The sequence below is a fragment of the Centropristis striata genome, chromosome 18 (assembly GCF_030273125.1).
Source record: "Centropristis striata isolate RG_2023a ecotype Rhode Island chromosome 18, C.striata_1.0, whole genome shotgun sequence".
NCBI lineage: Eukaryota > Metazoa > Chordata > Actinopteri > Perciformes > Serranidae > Centropristis > Centropristis striata.
The window spans coordinates 7,403,465-7,420,687 of record NC_081534.1 but is presented as its reverse complement, the minus strand read 5'-3'; the positions used below and the strand labels follow the sequence as shown (position 1 = coordinate 7,420,687).

The 17,223-nt window shown below is 39.2% G+C and overlaps 1 protein-coding gene across 2 annotated transcripts; it reads left to right on the top strand.

Moving 5' to 3' along the window:
* Positions 1 to 1,238: 1,238 nt before the first annotated feature.
* gtf2a1 (general transcription factor IIA, 1) lies at positions 1,239 to 12,480 on the top strand. 2 transcript variants are annotated; one of them, XM_059355704.1, is made up of 10 exons: positions 1,239 to 1,454; positions 3,859 to 3,960; positions 4,963 to 5,149; positions 6,604 to 6,668; positions 7,567 to 7,642; positions 7,911 to 8,035; positions 8,738 to 8,842; positions 9,068 to 9,361; positions 9,627 to 9,716; positions 10,891 to 12,480. In XM_059355704.1, the coding sequence occupies exons 1-10, from the start codon at positions 1,425 to 1,427 to the stop codon at positions 10,996 to 10,998; spliced, it is 1,182 nt and encodes a 393-aa protein (XP_059211687.1). In that variant the 5' UTR covers positions 1,239 to 1,424; the 3' UTR covers positions 10,999 to 12,480. The 2 variants fall into 2 exon arrangements, with proteins under 2 accessions (XP_059211687.1, XP_059211686.1); XM_059355703.1 differs by having other exon boundaries at positions 7,911 to 8,053.
* The last annotated feature ends 4,743 nt before the right edge of the window (positions 12,481 to 17,223 follow it).

The following is a 17,223-nucleotide window of genomic DNA, read 5'->3' as shown; positions in this document are numbered from 1 at the left end:
CGAACAAGAAGCAAGGGCACAAAATATTCCTACATAGAAGCATGAATACATTACAGAAGAGGTTCTCAAACTTTATTTTTTTCATGGAATGCCCCTCACAAGATAGAGAAAAAAACTGTCCATTGGAATACTTTGACGTAGTCTATTTTTTACACATCTAATTTGCATTTTAGAACATGAATGTGCATAGTGTGTAGTGTAAAGTGCTTTGGATAAAAGCACTATATAAGTGCACCCCATAACATACATACGCATATCAAGAAAAAGTGTTAATAATATATACAATTAAAAATAAATATATTTAAAAAAAAAAAAAAAAATATATATATATATATATATATATATATATATATATATATATATATATATATATATATATATATTAAATAAGTAAATAAATATACATAAAATTCAAATACCTCAAAAGAACAATAGGCCTAGCCTATTAAAATGGTATAATAAATAAAATAGTATCAAGAGAAAATGTTACACTTTGTGTGCAACCATAATCAAAATTAAATGTGGATTGTGATTAACTTATATAATATACAACAAAAAAGTACATTAAATTGCAAATGCATTAAGCAAAAAAATATAAAATGTACATAAACAAAAATTTAAATAAATAATTATAAATTATTTTCTTTAAAAGCGTGAATTATAATTGTGATACATTTATATAATATACAATAACAGAATACATTCATATTAAATCAAATAAATAAATACTTAAATATGCATAAAATAAAAGTGTTTTACAGTTCCCCCTTTCTGCTCTCTACCTTCAAATTATAGTCCGATTTTGACTTCTATCACTAAGCACTTCACAATAAAGTTTAATCTGAAATTCAGGTTTTCTATTGGAATTTGTTTTATTGTTAAAGGCTACAAATGTATAACTTCCCTCTGTGTATCAATATTATAGCCTAATACCTACAATGATCTACCAGCGTGTGGAAAGTAAGACTCCTGCAACGTTGAAATCAATTCCTTAAATGGTTCGTAATATTTACAGTTGGCCTAATTTGTTAATCAGGATCGCATAGCATTATAAAGCTAATGCGATCTGTGTACATGTATTTACAGCTCACCGCATTTAAACTACATTTCCCAGCAACAGGTGTATTGATTGGTCGTCATCGACTCCGCACCAAATCTCGCGAGATGTGTATCCTGACCCTGCCCTATGTCTCGCGCACTCGCAGCTCCATCGCTCAGTATATAAAGCAGGACAACGACGGAAGGAGGACGGCTGGGGAGTCGCAGCCCGGGATTGTAAATAAGACCGCTAAAACTGTGTTTTATTTACAAAAGTGATGCCGGCTGTTTTAAAATTTCGTTCCCAGTTGTTTTAAGTCGTTTTTTTTGTAATTTTTGGCTCTATTTCTCGCCTATTTCCGTGTGGTTTTTACACTACGCGTATAATGGCGAGCTCGGCTAACTCGAACCCAGTGGTAAGGATCAATCTCTAAGGATTGTCAGCGGGGAAATGGGGGTAAAGATAATGGAAAGCTGTCACGAACTGTTTTTTTCTTCATTTATTTCAGTGAAATGAATCTGCTTTAACAAACACTACACTATTCTATCAAATAAAATGAAGACTCTAAGTTGAGTCAATCGGCCATTTTAATCATTTTTCGAAACTAGACTGTTCTCTCAGATAAAGCCACCTGGCTGGAGATCTGGCTAAGAGGAGCTGTATGTAAAGTTAGTGGAAATGGTGTAGAAGTTTATTGAAGGTTGGTGATCTATTTTAAAGCTGCAAGTCATGGGCTTTTTGTGAGGTTGAGGCTTTCATTAGTTGGCCGTTAGTTGGTTCATGGTAGCATCTCAGAGGCTTCTGAAATTATATGTACGGCTACGTTAATTTAGGATAAGGATATTTTCCGTAGATATGTAATGTTGGTGCTGTTGCTGTAGTTAAGGGTCAGAACATTGCTTGTGTCGATGAGTCGGACATAAAAGGACAAAATGGTAAATATGGGCTAAATTGTTTATTTTGCATAATATATAATGTGCATATGTTCGCAAAGCACCTCGCCACCATCCACTGCGAAAGAATTGAGCTTATTTTTCTTAAAAATTAAAGTGTCCTTCGCCGAGAATCTAACGCCTCATCATTGTCCACCATTCCACGACCCGCAGGAAGAATAGCCGTCCAAAACCACCACTTTTACTCATCTCATAACTATTTTGTCCTTCTCCCCACCGACAAGGCCATACTACTTAGTCAAAGCTGAGCTCTCATAAGATATTAAACCGAAAATATCCTTCACATTCCGCCACATAATGGTCAAAGTACGGGGCTGTCGAGCGCGCAGTTCGCTGCTCCGTAAAATGGCTTCCACGTCTCCCCTCGCTCCGCTTCTGGCCCTCCTCCTCTCTGCTGCCTGGTTTTATACCGCCATATTGGCTGTCTAATATAGACTGCCCGGGATGGGAAGGTGCTACTCGACGCTACGTCACCGGCTCTACATATAAACACCAGACTGTGCTTTAAATAGTGGAGGAGCAGACAGGCCGAGGGGGAGGGAAGGAGAGACCGAGGTCCGTGCTGCGGACATTAGGGACAATGCGGAGCAGGGAGCGCAGTGCGGTGGCGCTGTGTGCGTCTGTCGCTTTTCTGCTACCATTGTACCGCTGTCTTCCGCTGCTGAATGCGGACGTTGTAGACCTTTAAACGGTATACGTTGGTTGTTTGTGTGCGCCACGTATCCCACGATATCCTCAGGGAGTGCTGTATACCGTGTTGGTGGTGACAGACAGACGTGTTTAGACCTGGCTGATGTCATATGGATTAGCATACAGTGACGTTAATACATGGCAGCTAAATCCCTGGCATTATCTCAGATAGACCACTTCCTCACCCTGTTAAAATAATCGCCTAACTCATTTTCTCAAGTTTTTCAGGAGACACAAAAAACTTCACCAGAAGTGTAACATATGATATTTATTGATCATTTCACTCAAAAAGGATGTAACAAAGGATGGCTATTGGCATAGTAATAACACTGTGTGTAAATTATGTAACTTAAGAGAAATAAATGACTTAGGCACTTTTTTGATCATGCCTTTGTGACTTAAGCAAGATATTGTAACACTTTATTTTGAAGGTGTCTACATAAGAGTCACACAAGCCTGTCAGAAACATGACATGACAAGTATGAGCATTAATTTTACTTTAAAGTGTCATTAATGTTCATGGCACATCCCATGTCATGTTTATGACACGCTCATGTCACTCTTATGTAGACACCTTCAAAATAAAGTGTTACCATATCTTGCATAAGTCACAAAGGCATTTTCAAAAAATTGCCTAAGGCACATTTTATTTTGACTTAGGCATAATAAATCTGCTGAAGTCACACACTTGACATAGGCCATTATCTTAAAAAGGTAAAATCACATGATCTGATCAACAGAGGATGTATGTGGTTTTACCATAGGTGACCGCCGTCATGAGGAGAAGATTTAGGCAAAAAAAAACAAAAAAAACAATTCTGACAAAAAATGACTTTGGCGATTATTTTAACAGTGTGACTATATGTATTAGCATACAGGCTACATCAGATAAACACCCAATATTACCATATTAAACTCACTTATGCTTATTTAGCAATGCAAAATTAGATTTATATCAACATGGTCTGTTAGACATGCAATGTTGCCGCAGCTGTGAAGCATTAGAAACTGGTGTCTTCCTATTAAACATATTTCTGAATAGCAAACACCATATGGTCCATGTAAAAGTAAGCCCAGAGAGGTAAACATTTATAATAACAGATGTATGTTTTTCTTTCTTCTTAAGCACACAAAATCATGAAAATGTGTCTTCTCTCCCTTTTCTGTTCTTCACAGCCTAAACTATACAAGTCTGTGATTGAGGATGTGATCAATGAGGTGCGAGAGCTGTTCCTGGATGAGGGAGTGGATGAGCAAGTGCTGCTGGAGCTGAAAACGGTAACTGTCCATGGCACCATTGTTCACGTGTTCTAACATGATAGGGGAAGTATCACTAGTGCAGAAGTGGTGTGAGGTTATTCATTGTAATTGACAACTTTTAAAATTTACTATGAACTTCCCTGTACAGTAATAATGTATATCAACATCCGCAATTCCCCAAAAGTTTGTAAACTGTGTAAAAAGTACAGAATGTGAACATTTGCTAATCCTTTTTTAAATTAAATTGAAAACTGTACAAAGACAATATATCAAATGTTTTATGTTATCTTCATGGATTTTTGTAAATATATTATTCTGAATTTGATGCCAATAACCCCTTTTAGAAAAAGTTGGGACAGTGACAACAAAACTTGGAAAGATGTTCGAATGCAAAAAAAAAAACCCTGTTTGGAACATTCCACACGTTAATTGGTAACAGGTGATAGTGTCATGATTTGGTATAATAGGGGCATCCATTAAACGCTAGGTTATTCACAAGCAAGGTGGGTCGAGGTTCACCACTTTGAAAAACTGCGTGGGCAAAACATCCAACAAGCCAATGTTTCTTAATGCACAATTATATTATGAACCACAAAATATGACTGTTGAGCAACTGAAGTCATATATCAAGCAGGAATGGGAAAGTATTTCTCTTTCAAAACTTTAGCAATTAGTGCTCTCAGTTCCTAAACACTAATGAGCGTTGTTATAAGAGAGGTTTGTTGTAAATATGCCCCTTTCCCAACTTTTTTTTGGAACATGTTGCAGACATCAAATTCAGAATGTATATTTACAATAATAATGTTTGAGTTTGAACATTAAATATGTTGTTCTCTGTTTCATTTTCAATTGAATATCTGTCAAAAAGGATTCACAAATGATCACACTCTGTTTTCTTTAGATAGCGCCCAACTGTTTTGGAATCCGGGTTGTTTTGGGGAAATGCCTTGTATGGATTTAATGTCTTAATGACACAACCTATAACTAAAACTCTTCTCTTTCTTCTGCCCGGTGCTTTAGCTATGGGAAAACAAACTGTTGCAGTCCAAGGCAGTGGAGGGCTTCCACACTGAGGAGCAGGCAGCCCTGCAGGCCGCACAGCAGCAGCAGCAGGTGCAGCAGCAGGTTCAGCAGGTCCAACAAGTCCAGCAGGTGACCCAGCCAGCACAGGCCCAGCAAGTCATCCTGCCTCCTCAGCAGCAGCAAGGTGTGTGAGCACTGTCACTGTCTGCCACAGTGCGGTAGTAAAGGACTAGTTGTAAACAGTAGAATTATCTGACATCTGTGAATGCCTCTTTTACACAGGGTTCGTACGGGTTCTTGAAATCTTTGAAAATGCTTGAATTTAAATGTTGTATTTTCAAGGTTTAAAAAGTGCTTGGATTTTGGATAAATTGCTTGTAAATGCTTGAAATTCTTACTGTATTTCTCTTGCAATCTGACTATATCCATCTATAGAGGATAGATAATCACATGTTCACAGTAAGAAATAATAAGTAGCCTATCAGAAATGAAGACCGTTCCTCCTAAAAGTGTAATACCATCTCTGTTGGTATGGTTCAGTGAAATCTCCCCACTTTTAGTATGCAAGTACTCATCTAAAACATGCAGTTTACAACAGATGTAAGATACTGGAAAAGCTTGAAAATTTTACCTTGAAAGTCCTTGAAAAAGGCTTGAATTTGACCACTGCTAAAGTGAACAAACCCTGTTTACACCACAAAAGTGTCAATTTAGACCTACTAGTCTAGTCCTACTAGAGGGGTATAGCATAACATTCCTCAATAAAAAGGCTTTTTTGCCAGAATGTGATATTCAAAAAGTTAAATAATTATACATAACTACCATTTTTTTTAAACCTTGAGCCTGAAGATTAAACAACTTGACCAAATTAGTCTTCACACATTTATATCTGTTTACTAATATGCTTATTGGGGTAATATTTGTAGTTTTGGCACGTATTATGGCTCAAATAAATAGTTTGTATTTTGTGAAATTGGATGCAGTACTGGCATGGAAGCTCAGTTATGTCCTGCTGTGGATGGAGACAATAGCAAAATGTGTTTTAACCAGCTAAAAAAAATCAATATCAGTTAAAGTGTACAATACATTTAGTATCATTATTATTTTACCAATTTGACTGCCTTGTTTTCAGTTCATGTGGGGCGTCTGAAGCCGTTGTGTGCGTTCTCTTCAAAGCCACCACACTCCTTTTTTAGGTAATTTACCTCACAGAACAGAGGAGTTGCTGGGCAGAAGTAGACCAAAAACATTTTTTGGGGTCTACCACTGACCCTATAAAATGACCAAAGGAGTCTGGTGGCTTTGAAGAGAGCATAGACGACGGCTTCAGTACCTCAAGTGTCAACTTAAACAGGGCTGTCTGACCACAAAATAAATTGGTGAAAACAACCTAAATGCAACTAAATACATCATAAGTGATTGATTTTTTTAGGTGGGCTTTTATTTAGGAGGCTAAAATATTTTTTTCTCCTGCCTCTATCCACAGCAGCACATTGCTTAGCTTCAGTAACTCCTGCCTGCTTCTCCAAACTGAGCATGCCGACCGCCATCTACTGCAGATGATACACTGACTATCTTTAAGCACCTCGTACTACTCCAAAAATCTGAGTTATCCCTTTAAAATGTCTCTTTCAACAGCTCCCCAGCAGCAAGTCATTGTTCAGGATTCCAAGATTCTACAGCACATGAGTGCAACGGGGATGGTAAGTAGATTATGTACACATAAAATGAACATACAACTAGAGTCTAGGGTTTTGTGCTCATAACAAAGAGTAGATGCAGTGCAACACTCACTGATCTCTACTAGAGATTTACAGTGACTCCTTTACTTACTGAAGCACTCTGTTAAGTGTAATATAGCTTTTAATGAGAGAAAAGATATTTTTTTTCCACATTTTTTTCCCAGCCAAAAAGAAGAAGAGGGTCTTAATGTGTCTCTGCAGGCTTTTTTCTCAGAGCAGACAGATGGAGGGGCAGAAGGATATGGAAAGCAAGCTAGTAGAGTAGAAGAAGGACCTTCAGAGAGTTGGATAATACATCCTACATGCTCCTGTTGTGTCTCGCACACACTGATAAACACACTTTTTCCTTCATCAGTTTAAATTTCGCACAACGGAGTGTCAACACTTCCATTTCTTTTGTACTTCCTTCTCCCAACAACACTTCTGTTCAGCAAGCCATCTGTTGGTGTCAAGGCTCGCATCTGCGCCGTATTAATAAACCATTTTTTTCCCCGTCTTAAGTCTAAAACACTCTGTTTTAACTTCACTTGCAAATTTCTAACCTTTCACCATCAAATCTGGCAGGTAAAGTGAATGCATGTGCAGGCTTTTATCGCAACAACCAGGGGAATATGAATATTAGCACTTTAATTGTGAAGTGGTTGCACTGAATTTCATAAATATTAAAGTGTACCTAACGCATACATTCATACATGCCTGTGTGTACCTGGCTACAGAGCATTTACACCTTGGCAACCTTCTGTTTTGCACATTCTTATACCCTAAAAAACAACTTTTGCCTGTTTGTTTGCATGCAAGTGAGTTTGTACCTGACTGCCGTGTTTCAGTCACTCATGTGAGTTCTCCTTTTCTCCTCTAGAGTGCAGCAGCTACCGCAGCAACCCTTGCTTTGCCCACAGGGGTCACCCCATACCAACAGCTCATCACCAGCCAAGGTGAAAAACATTCAAGTTTATCTGTGCATCCAATTGTTAAAAAAAAAAAAAATATGGAAGCCAATTTTTACCAATATAATTGGGGGAAAAACGTTTTTATAATGAGAAAATAGATTTACAATGACTTGGCGTCCTAAAATGACAAAAAAATAATGACAAACTTTCTCAAAATGGATAATGGAAACGGACTTCCATGAGGATATTCCAATTGCCAAGTTAAGTAAATTCATAGATGCACTCACATCTTCTCTGTTGTGCGGTCTCTCAGGTCAGATCCTGCAGGTGGTTCGTGCACCAAACGGGGCTCAGTACATCATCCAGCAGCCCCAGCAGCAGATCCTCCTGCAGCAGCAGATGCAGCCTGGCGGCGTGCAGGCACCGGTCATACAGCAGGTAGGCGTCATCAGGCATGTACGTATACTTTACTACTGGTAAACGGGGGCAGGTGGCTTCAACTGTTGCTTGCTGGCTGCATGTATCTTGTATATTTGTGTACTTCAGAAAGACCACTCATAGGGTATAATAATCGACATCCTGTTTGGCCACAAAGGTCGTCTGGCATTAAAGCAGCGAAAGACTAATTGAAACAAATACTATGAGAGTAAATATGAGCGCATTGCCAGTATGTTAGATTGTAATTTGATCTAACTTTCCTTTAATCTCCTCAAAAAGTTGTGGTGCTGACAGCACTGTCATTTTACATAACAGTGCTGTCAGTCCTTTTTCACGCCACAACATTGTCATCTTTTGTTTTTCGCTGTGTGAGAAAGTGGACATGTGGCATGCGAGCTTGTGAATGTGAGTCGATGCAAGAGTTAGCAGCCCCGCACAACATATTTACTGTACCAAGTTACAATACAGAGTATGTAGAGCTGAAAATGATGTGCACAGCTCAAATGTTACATACATATTCACATGACATTTCAAGCCCCGTGTGACCTTTTTATATCAGTAACTTCTCCAATTGAACCAGCATAGTAAAAATCCAGTTAAAATACATCACTCTAAATACAATTCGCTCCAAAGTACTGTACAATAATATTTTTCCTAGAGCTTTCACAAAATGTGACTCGTTCCTGTGTGTTGTGTGTCCAGGTCCTGGCTCCTCTGCAGGGAGGCCTGCCCCAGCAAACAGGAGTCATCATCCAGCCGCAGCAGATTGTCTTAGCTTCAGGAAACAAAGTCCAAGGCAATACACAGGTCAGCACTTCTTCACTGCCTTCATTACGGATTTAATTGCTTTTTTTTTTTCTTCAGAAAGTTTGCTTTGCACTTTTTCCCCCTTCCTGCCTTTTTTGTTTTGACATATTATTGATTGGCATCTGTGTCTATTTTGGAAGTACACTGGATTAGTTTAATTTATCCTTACACTGTTGAACAGGAAGCTACTGACACTAATGACCTGACAACCTCTTTCCCCATTAGGTAATGCAGGCGACAGCGATGGCGCAGCAGCCTGGTCAGGCAGCAACAGCTCAGGTCCAGCAGGTTCAGCAGGCCCAGGGTGCAGCTGCACCACAGGTCCCACAGCAGCCCCAGGCCCAGCAGCAGGGCCAGGCTCAACCCCAGCCTCAGGCCCAGCAGCCTCCCATGATGCTGCAGGTGGACGGCGCTGGAGACACCTCCTCAGAAGAGGACGAGGATGAGGAGGAGGAGTACGATGAAGATGACGAGGAGGAGAAGGACAAGGATGGGGGAGAGGACGGACAAGTTGAAGAGGTGAGGAAGTAAGAGGTCAGATTTTAAATGAAACTGACACGATGGATCAGTGTTTGAAAAAGTTCAACTGCCAAAAAGTAAGAAACAAAAGTTATGTTGTACTGTTTTGTGAATTTCTTTTCCCTAGATAATGTATATGGATAGTTTGCAAGTACATTTGTATTATAGCAGAATGAATGGGATGTTAAGCTCACCAGTCAGCCACTCTGCCTGTTTTAATGTTGAATGAAAATTCAATATTGTTCAACTTTTGTTTCCTCGTCAGGAGCCACTGAACAGTGGTGATGATGTCAGCGATGAGGAGGACCAGGAGCTGTTTGATACAGAGAATGTAGTGGTGTGCCAATATGACAAGGTAAGAAATTATGTACTGATGACTGTATTATATTCACTCCTGCAGTGAGCAGTATCCGCCTGCCTGACCAACACCTGCTGGCTGCGCTAGGGGAGAGAGAGAGGTTTGTGCTGTCAGCCGAAGAGCCAGTCACTGTGGTTACTCTGAGCTACACGCATGGCAATACTTCTTTATTTCGCCGGTCATTTTTTCGAGCCTCTAAGAGGCCTGAAAAGTTGCTAAATCAAACAAGCATGTTGGCAACATTAAGTGTGTGTGGCTGTGACAATAGCTAGCTATGGTCCACGTCGATTTGTGCCCAGCATGAACCAGTTTGATGGACAATAATCTACACTCAACGCCCACTTTATTAGGTACACCTGTGCAACTGGTTGTTAATGCGAGTATCTAATCCACCAATCATATGGCAGCAACTCAATTAGTCATGTAGACATGGTGAAGATGAGCTGCTGAAGTTCAGAATGCGAGGAAAGGTGATTTAAGTGACTTTGAACGTGGCATGGTTGTTGGTGCCAGAAACGGCTGAGCTACCTGGATTTTCACATACAACCATCTCTAGGGTTTACAGAGACTGGTCCAAAAAAGAGAAAATATCCATTAAGCCTTGATGCCAGAGGTCAGAGGAGAATGGCCAGACTGGTTCAACAGTAACTCAAATAAGCACTCGTTACAACCAAGGTCTGCAGAAGACCATCTCTGAACGTAACCTTGAAGCAGTTGGGCAACAGTAGCAGAAGACCCCACCACCACTATATTAAGTACACAGTTCACCTAATAATAAAGTGGTGGGTTACGTGCTCAATGAGTCACTGGCCAGTTGAACAGTGCTTCTATGTTTATAAATGATTTCTTTCATGGAAGTTTCCATCTTTCTTTTTTTAAATTGCTGACTTAAAGGAAAATGTATTTTGAAGTTCTTTAGTGCATGAGGGCCTTTACTATTGGATGTAAGTTCTGCTTTTGGTAGATCCTTTTTTGCCTTGAGTGAAGAATTTGATGGTCGATATCATACGGTATGTATTGGTCATAGCTGGTTAATGTGTTTGCGTCCAACTCCAACTTGTGTGTGTGTGCAGGGGTTAAAGACATTAGACACTCTGTCCACTGTAAGATGAAACAGTGTCCATCTGTCCCCGACGCCCACAACATTAATTTCCTTCTCTTTGCTCCCCAGATTCACAGAAGTAAGAACAAATGGAAATTCCACCTGAAGGACGGGATCATGAATCTGAACGGGAGAGACTATGTCTTCTCCAAAGCCATTGGGGACGCCGAATGGTGAAGTAGAAAAAAAAAACAGACAAAGCAACAGGAGCAGGAACTCTGTAACTCCTTCTATCCAGTTAACAGACACTTCAATATCCTTCCATATCCTGTGACTGGATTCATTTCAGGAAACTTCTTCGGAGTCTTTGAGAACTCTGACAAACCCAAAGGACTGTGAGGTACCGTAATACAAACCCGTGCGTCGTCAAGAAACACTCGACTAGCCTTGCGGGATGAGAAACCTACAGGGGACGAGAAAGCCTGCGAACAGAGCGTTCTTTATCTTCTTTTTTTTGTTGCTTCTTCCAGGCTTCTCTACGTTTTTTCCTGAGAGAATTCACATACATTGGAAAGAAAGCATTTCACATCGTACAGGAGTAGTGGACCAGGGTGACCTGACCCAAAGGTCAGAGGTCATTCATTATAACCCCGTAGATGAGAAACACCTTCATAATGCACTGTAGTCGGTTGACTGGATTGACTCGTGTCTACATTTAAGTCCAAACTTAGTGCCACCAGTCAAGATTGCTGCCTTTAGAACGGCCAGAATCAACCTTGGCTTCTAACTTTTGTTCTTGGATCATCACCTGTCTCAATTCATGTTTATGAAAATGGTGCTCCAGAGTGTTTTATGTAGTTAACAATCTGTTATTGTTTTAAATTTTTTTAAATGTGTTTAATGAAGGGTTAAGACAAAGAAGGTCAAAAGAAATTAATCCTAAAATAACTAATAGATGTTTAAAGGCATTATTTTAATCTTCTAATGAGTGCTCAATCCAAAAAAATACTGTTATTTTCCTCATCGGCTTCTCTGGAGCTTCATTCCATCTTTATCCAAAAACATAACAAAAAAAATGGAAGAACAAATCCAACACAGAATTCATTTAAGAATTGTACAAAATGTGTGGAAGTGTGTCCAGTTGTATCTTCTTTGCTCTTATTTTAGTTCCCTGCAGCCGTCTGAAAATTTGCACTGTCAGTTTATCAATGTGTTGTGAATCAGTCAGTCGAGTTAATCAATAGCCACAGCGTGCTCTCTTTTGTCTGTGTGTGTGTGAGGAGGTGTGAGAGGCTGAGTGTGTGTTGTCACTGCTTTTCTCAAAATGTATTAGTTTATTTTCTTGCACACCCCATACTCTCAAACTGTCAGTGGAAACAGTAAAATCGTTTTTAATTTCAATTTTTTTTTAATTTATTCCTGAAAGTTCATAAAATGTACTATTTTTTTGAAAGGTTGGAAAGCCGCACCAAACTGTGCTCTTATAATCTAATAAGTGTTCCTTTTTTTTCTCTGTTGGTTGGACAAAGCTACATAACGCTGTGTTCCAAATCATTTCGTCCACCATATGTTCCTCCTGTGCTTTCATTTTATTCATGACTTTTAAATGAGAATATTTTCTATCGAAGTGAGTTTAACTCTGGGGGCCCGTGTGTTTCTCTGCAGTTTGTTTTTAGTGCCCCTGTTGCAGCAATTTGAAATAAAGTATGTGTTTTTTGACTGTTGTGTCGATTTGGTTGATGGTTGGCTCTATAGAGAATGTTTTTAAAGAAACCCCCTTTAATGCCAAGGAAGCACTGATGTACACCAATGTAGGACCAACAAGTTAAAAATATGATTATCTGACATTTTCCCATACATGATGTAATAGAAGTAAAATAATATGTAATTTCATATTTTTTTTACTCTATTTTGATCTATGTACACAGAAAATAGGCCATTTAAAAAGATGACCATCCTTGTATAATATATGTGCCAACAGAGAGGCTTCCAACACATTTCAAGTCAAACGATAAATAAAAAATCGCCGAGGGAAACCCTGGGCTTTCAGGACAGCATTTAGTAGCTCTCCATGGTTCTAAGTCGCGCTAAAAAAACAAATCACAGTAGCTTAATTATTTTTTGTTCTCCTTATCGCTGGATGTTGCGTGTGCCTTTTGAACTTTATTTCAGTTTTCCAATATTGACAAATAATAGAAGAGCTAATGAAAAGGATGTCTATTAAAAATGTATTCTCTGCTTTCTGATTGTTTTGTCGTGTGTGTTCCAACTGCTGTTCAGATGATAAAGGAAATGTATCGCTCATATTCAATTAATTTTTTTAAATTAAATCAAGTTTGCAACAAAACTTGGGAAGTTGTGCTTTCAATGAAATATGTTGTCTTTCACAAAAAAGGAAATGCTTTCAATTAGTGTTACTGTTGACTTGTATTGAAGTGGAATGGCACTTACTTTATTACCAAAAAGTAAGATAAGACCTCTGCATTGCCCTTATACACTGCCTGACCTTACAACACTTAGTCAGCCTATCTTTTTTATTGTCAAATTAAGCCCCAGAGCCATATCAGATTATCTCCACCCTGTCATCAGCATCCCCCACCATCTTCATAATGTGTTTGCTTTAATTAACTCTGTGCATATTGTTCCTGTTTTTTTTTTCTTATACAATGATCTTATGACTTTTAGCTTACTTTCCATTACAGTTAGATCACTATTGTAACAATGTATGCATTACTTTTAGCCAACTATTATAACAAATTATCCCTTACCTTTGTCTAAGTAATGTAACAATTTATTACTTGCAGCTAACTACTAATTTATATATGAAGGTTAGCAAAGTATTCGAACAATCTATTCATTAATTTTAGCAATTTGAACCATTTTGCTTTCAGTTTATGGTTTGAACTTTTTATCTTTTTATTTATTTAAACCATTTATCCATTACCTTTAGCTAACTATTGTAACAATTCTACTGCTTTTGGCTAACTATTGTAAAAATGTATCCCTGTTGTCACAATTTATCCATCACGTTTAACAAATTCAACCACACTGCTCCTGTATAACTTTGCTTTTATATCATTTAAAACCACAACTGTCAGAACATTAATATCGCAGTAATTACAGTGTTAACTCTGTCCCCATTGTTGCCGTTTTTAGGACTGTTAGCGGTGGCGTTAGCACCATTAGCTGCTAGCTGCCAGCTCAGTCACTCCCATGTTGAGAGTCATGTACTGGCAATCATTATGCTCTTAAATCTGTGTAAAGCCACTTTTACCCTTTATCCATTAATTGTATCTTTTTATTTAAACTATCCATTACCTTAGCTAACTGTTCACTTTTCTGCTTGCTTGCTAACTACACACTCAAGTTCAACAAATAGTGTTCAAGAGTTATAGCTTAATTAATAGAATATTATTTTCTGTTTTGTTTTTCAAATTAGTTCAGTTACTCTAATCTTTCCACATTTTCCTGGCAACTGCAGACAAACCCACCGGGTTAAAGGGAGCTCCAGTTGCAAATCACTTCCTTACTAAATCGGATGCTACGTGAACGTGAGTCCCAGAATCTGCCACAGCCTGTCTTCGATTCCACTTTTCTAGCTGTATAATCCAGTGTCTGGATGGCTGTCAGGGTATGCACAGCATGGGCGTTCTCCCTGCCGTTCCTCTAATCCTAACCAAACTGATACAATCCCTGTGTATTTCCTTGTGGGTAATTATGAGATAAAGGTGTGGTGCTGTCTGGGATTAAAGCTGAATAAGAAACTACATGGAGATTTTTGCCCTTGATTGTAAATGGATTTGAGGCAAGCTGTCACTTCTACAATATATCATGCTTCACAAAGACTTATTCAGTCCTGAACAGACCTAGTGGAGGAAGAATGTATCCCTGGCTGCTTCTGATTGAGTGGGCCCTCTTGCTACTCCTGGGCACTCAGACCTAAGAGTCTGTGCTGCTGGCGAATGAGGCTTATAATGAGGCCCTGGAGATGTCTAGCTTAGACTCTATGGCTTTCTCTGCTTACCACCTAACTGACGGTGACTGCCAATCAGCTGCATGGCAAAATAGATTTGTAGGCTTCCGTGGAATGCAGTAGCCAGACCTGTTGGCTGTAGCATGTTGAGTTTACCGTGGTCTGTCTCTTTGGGACAAAGAGCCTCTATCCATTTTTAATGTAGTTTCCTCCTTTCCTGGTTTTCCACCATTGTTGAATTTCATGTAGCTACTTGAGTTTCGGGGTCCTGGTATTGTGCATGCTGGCTCACTGTCACGACTTTATGGGACACAAATAGAACAGAGCCATCATTAAAGTTGATAGTAACACCTGTGCTTCTTCTACCGTGACAAGTTAACATGACCGAAAAAGTTGATTCACTCACCGTCTCAGGAGGGAAACTGTAATCTTTTGGCTTGGGGAGAATGAGATGAATAGATTTAATATCAATGAGCAAAAAGTCCAAGAGAAATTGTGCTCTCAATGTCAAGTCTTTTGGGATTTTGTCAAATCAAGTCTACAGGTGGCAGTAGGCTTCCAAAAGAAATGCTTGTTGGATGGTGAACGAGAGAGCCTGGATCCTACAACTACCTGTTTAAAAATGCATTGTAGCAAGAACACTGATTTATGAGGATCAGTACACAAGTAATTATCCCCATTAACCACCAACTTCTACATGGTTAAGGAGCAGCATGTAGGAATTATGGGAGCTTTTTGCAGAATTGAAGTAAAACATTCATTATTATGTTTTCATTAGTGTATAATCGGTTGAAACCTTGTTGGGTTCTTGTTAGTTCAGAATGATCCCAGGTGACATTGGGTGAGAGGCGAGGTACACCCTGGACAACTTATCAGACTATCACAGGGCCCTTTCATTTATTGAATACTTTATTTTTAGCCAGATGTTCCTTCTGTGCACATTTAATAACTAATATGGCGGTCACATCCCATGCACTCCACCTGGGAAATGCAAATTAATTTGTACTGACGCAGACATCCACACAAATACATCAAACACAGTGTTTGGTGACAGTAGAAAAGATAAAACTCTTGTCCAAGATTTGTATGGTCGATAAGTAGAACCACTCAAAACAACACTTGGACAAATGTTTTCACTGACTTCAACTCTGGGTTTTTGCTCCAGTAGACATTCAAGAGTTTTGTGTAAGAGAGAGAAACTTGACTCTTCAAGAGGAACGTCAATGTCTACTGGCCCATGGAATAACGTAAGGAGTGACGCCATAAATACAGGGATTTTATGTTCCCAGAAACAAGAGCTGGATGGATACTTGAAGACTCTGACCTCCTCTGAGTGACCAAGGCTCTTCTAAATCTCCTGATAGAAACCTCAGTTTTTCTGTTCGGTAGTTCTCATGTTTTTTTCCCCACTGTATTTGAATATAGCAACGTAAGCTGGTGTTAGCGAGGTGCATCGTTGGGCCCCGCCTTGCTTATTTGAGGTACGGCTCGGCGATGGGTTTATTTAAAATACCGGGAGAGGAATGATCAGGCAGGCCTGAGAACCAGCTACATGAAGAATGTCAAAATAAATCCAGTCCAAGTCTTGATTGGTTTGTTCGGCCTTTTCTGTCTGTTGGTTTCTCTAATATTTTGTATGATAATCCGGATGGCTTTGAGAAAATACTTGACTATTTCATGAACCCTGAGTGGAGGTGTACTTTCAGAAGACAAGTATGTCACCATATCTGGTCTCTTCGTGTTCACACAGTCAAATGCGAAGTGATTTTTGATTTTTATCAAACTTGACATGTGCATACTCGTAAAACAAGTATGAAATGTGGGTTAACTTCAACTGGCAGTGGAAGAGAGAAGGCCCCTCACAAATGCAGCCAGGCACATCATGCTCCAGCTCTGTGTGCTTAGCGTTTGAAGGGTCCACACTGGATTGTTGTAAATGGGTGATTGGAGGAGATGGACACGAAGCTGTGGAAAACATTCAGCTGAAAATGACGTCCTGTTAGTCTGTTAGGAATTTACATTGCAAGTCAAGTCTGGAACGCAGCGAGCAGATGCCACTTTTAATTTTTTCAACTTTAAAACTTTAAATCCTTCCAGTTTTGAGGTTTCAACCATTTCAAACTCACTGATGCTTTGAAAATGCATATGAATGGTATAGTGTTGGGAATGTCATACTATATTTTCCATACTGAAACAAACTGTCCAGGTCAAATATCTTCACGTCTTTGCAAGCAAAATTAAAAAAGATCTGGAATGATCCCCCTTTCTTGGAAATTCCCCCCTGTTCATCTGTATATTTCCTTGAAAAAAATGTCACCCAGCAGATGAAATGCTAACCAGATGTTAAGCTGCCATTGGCAGAGGGTGTCCTTTAACTCATAATGGCTCAATATCGCACAAGTTGCAGCGGTGCAGCTCACACGTGTCTCAGCTGTATTTGCTTTAAGTTCTCCCGGTGAAGGCAAAGCTATCTCTGCTGATTGTATAAG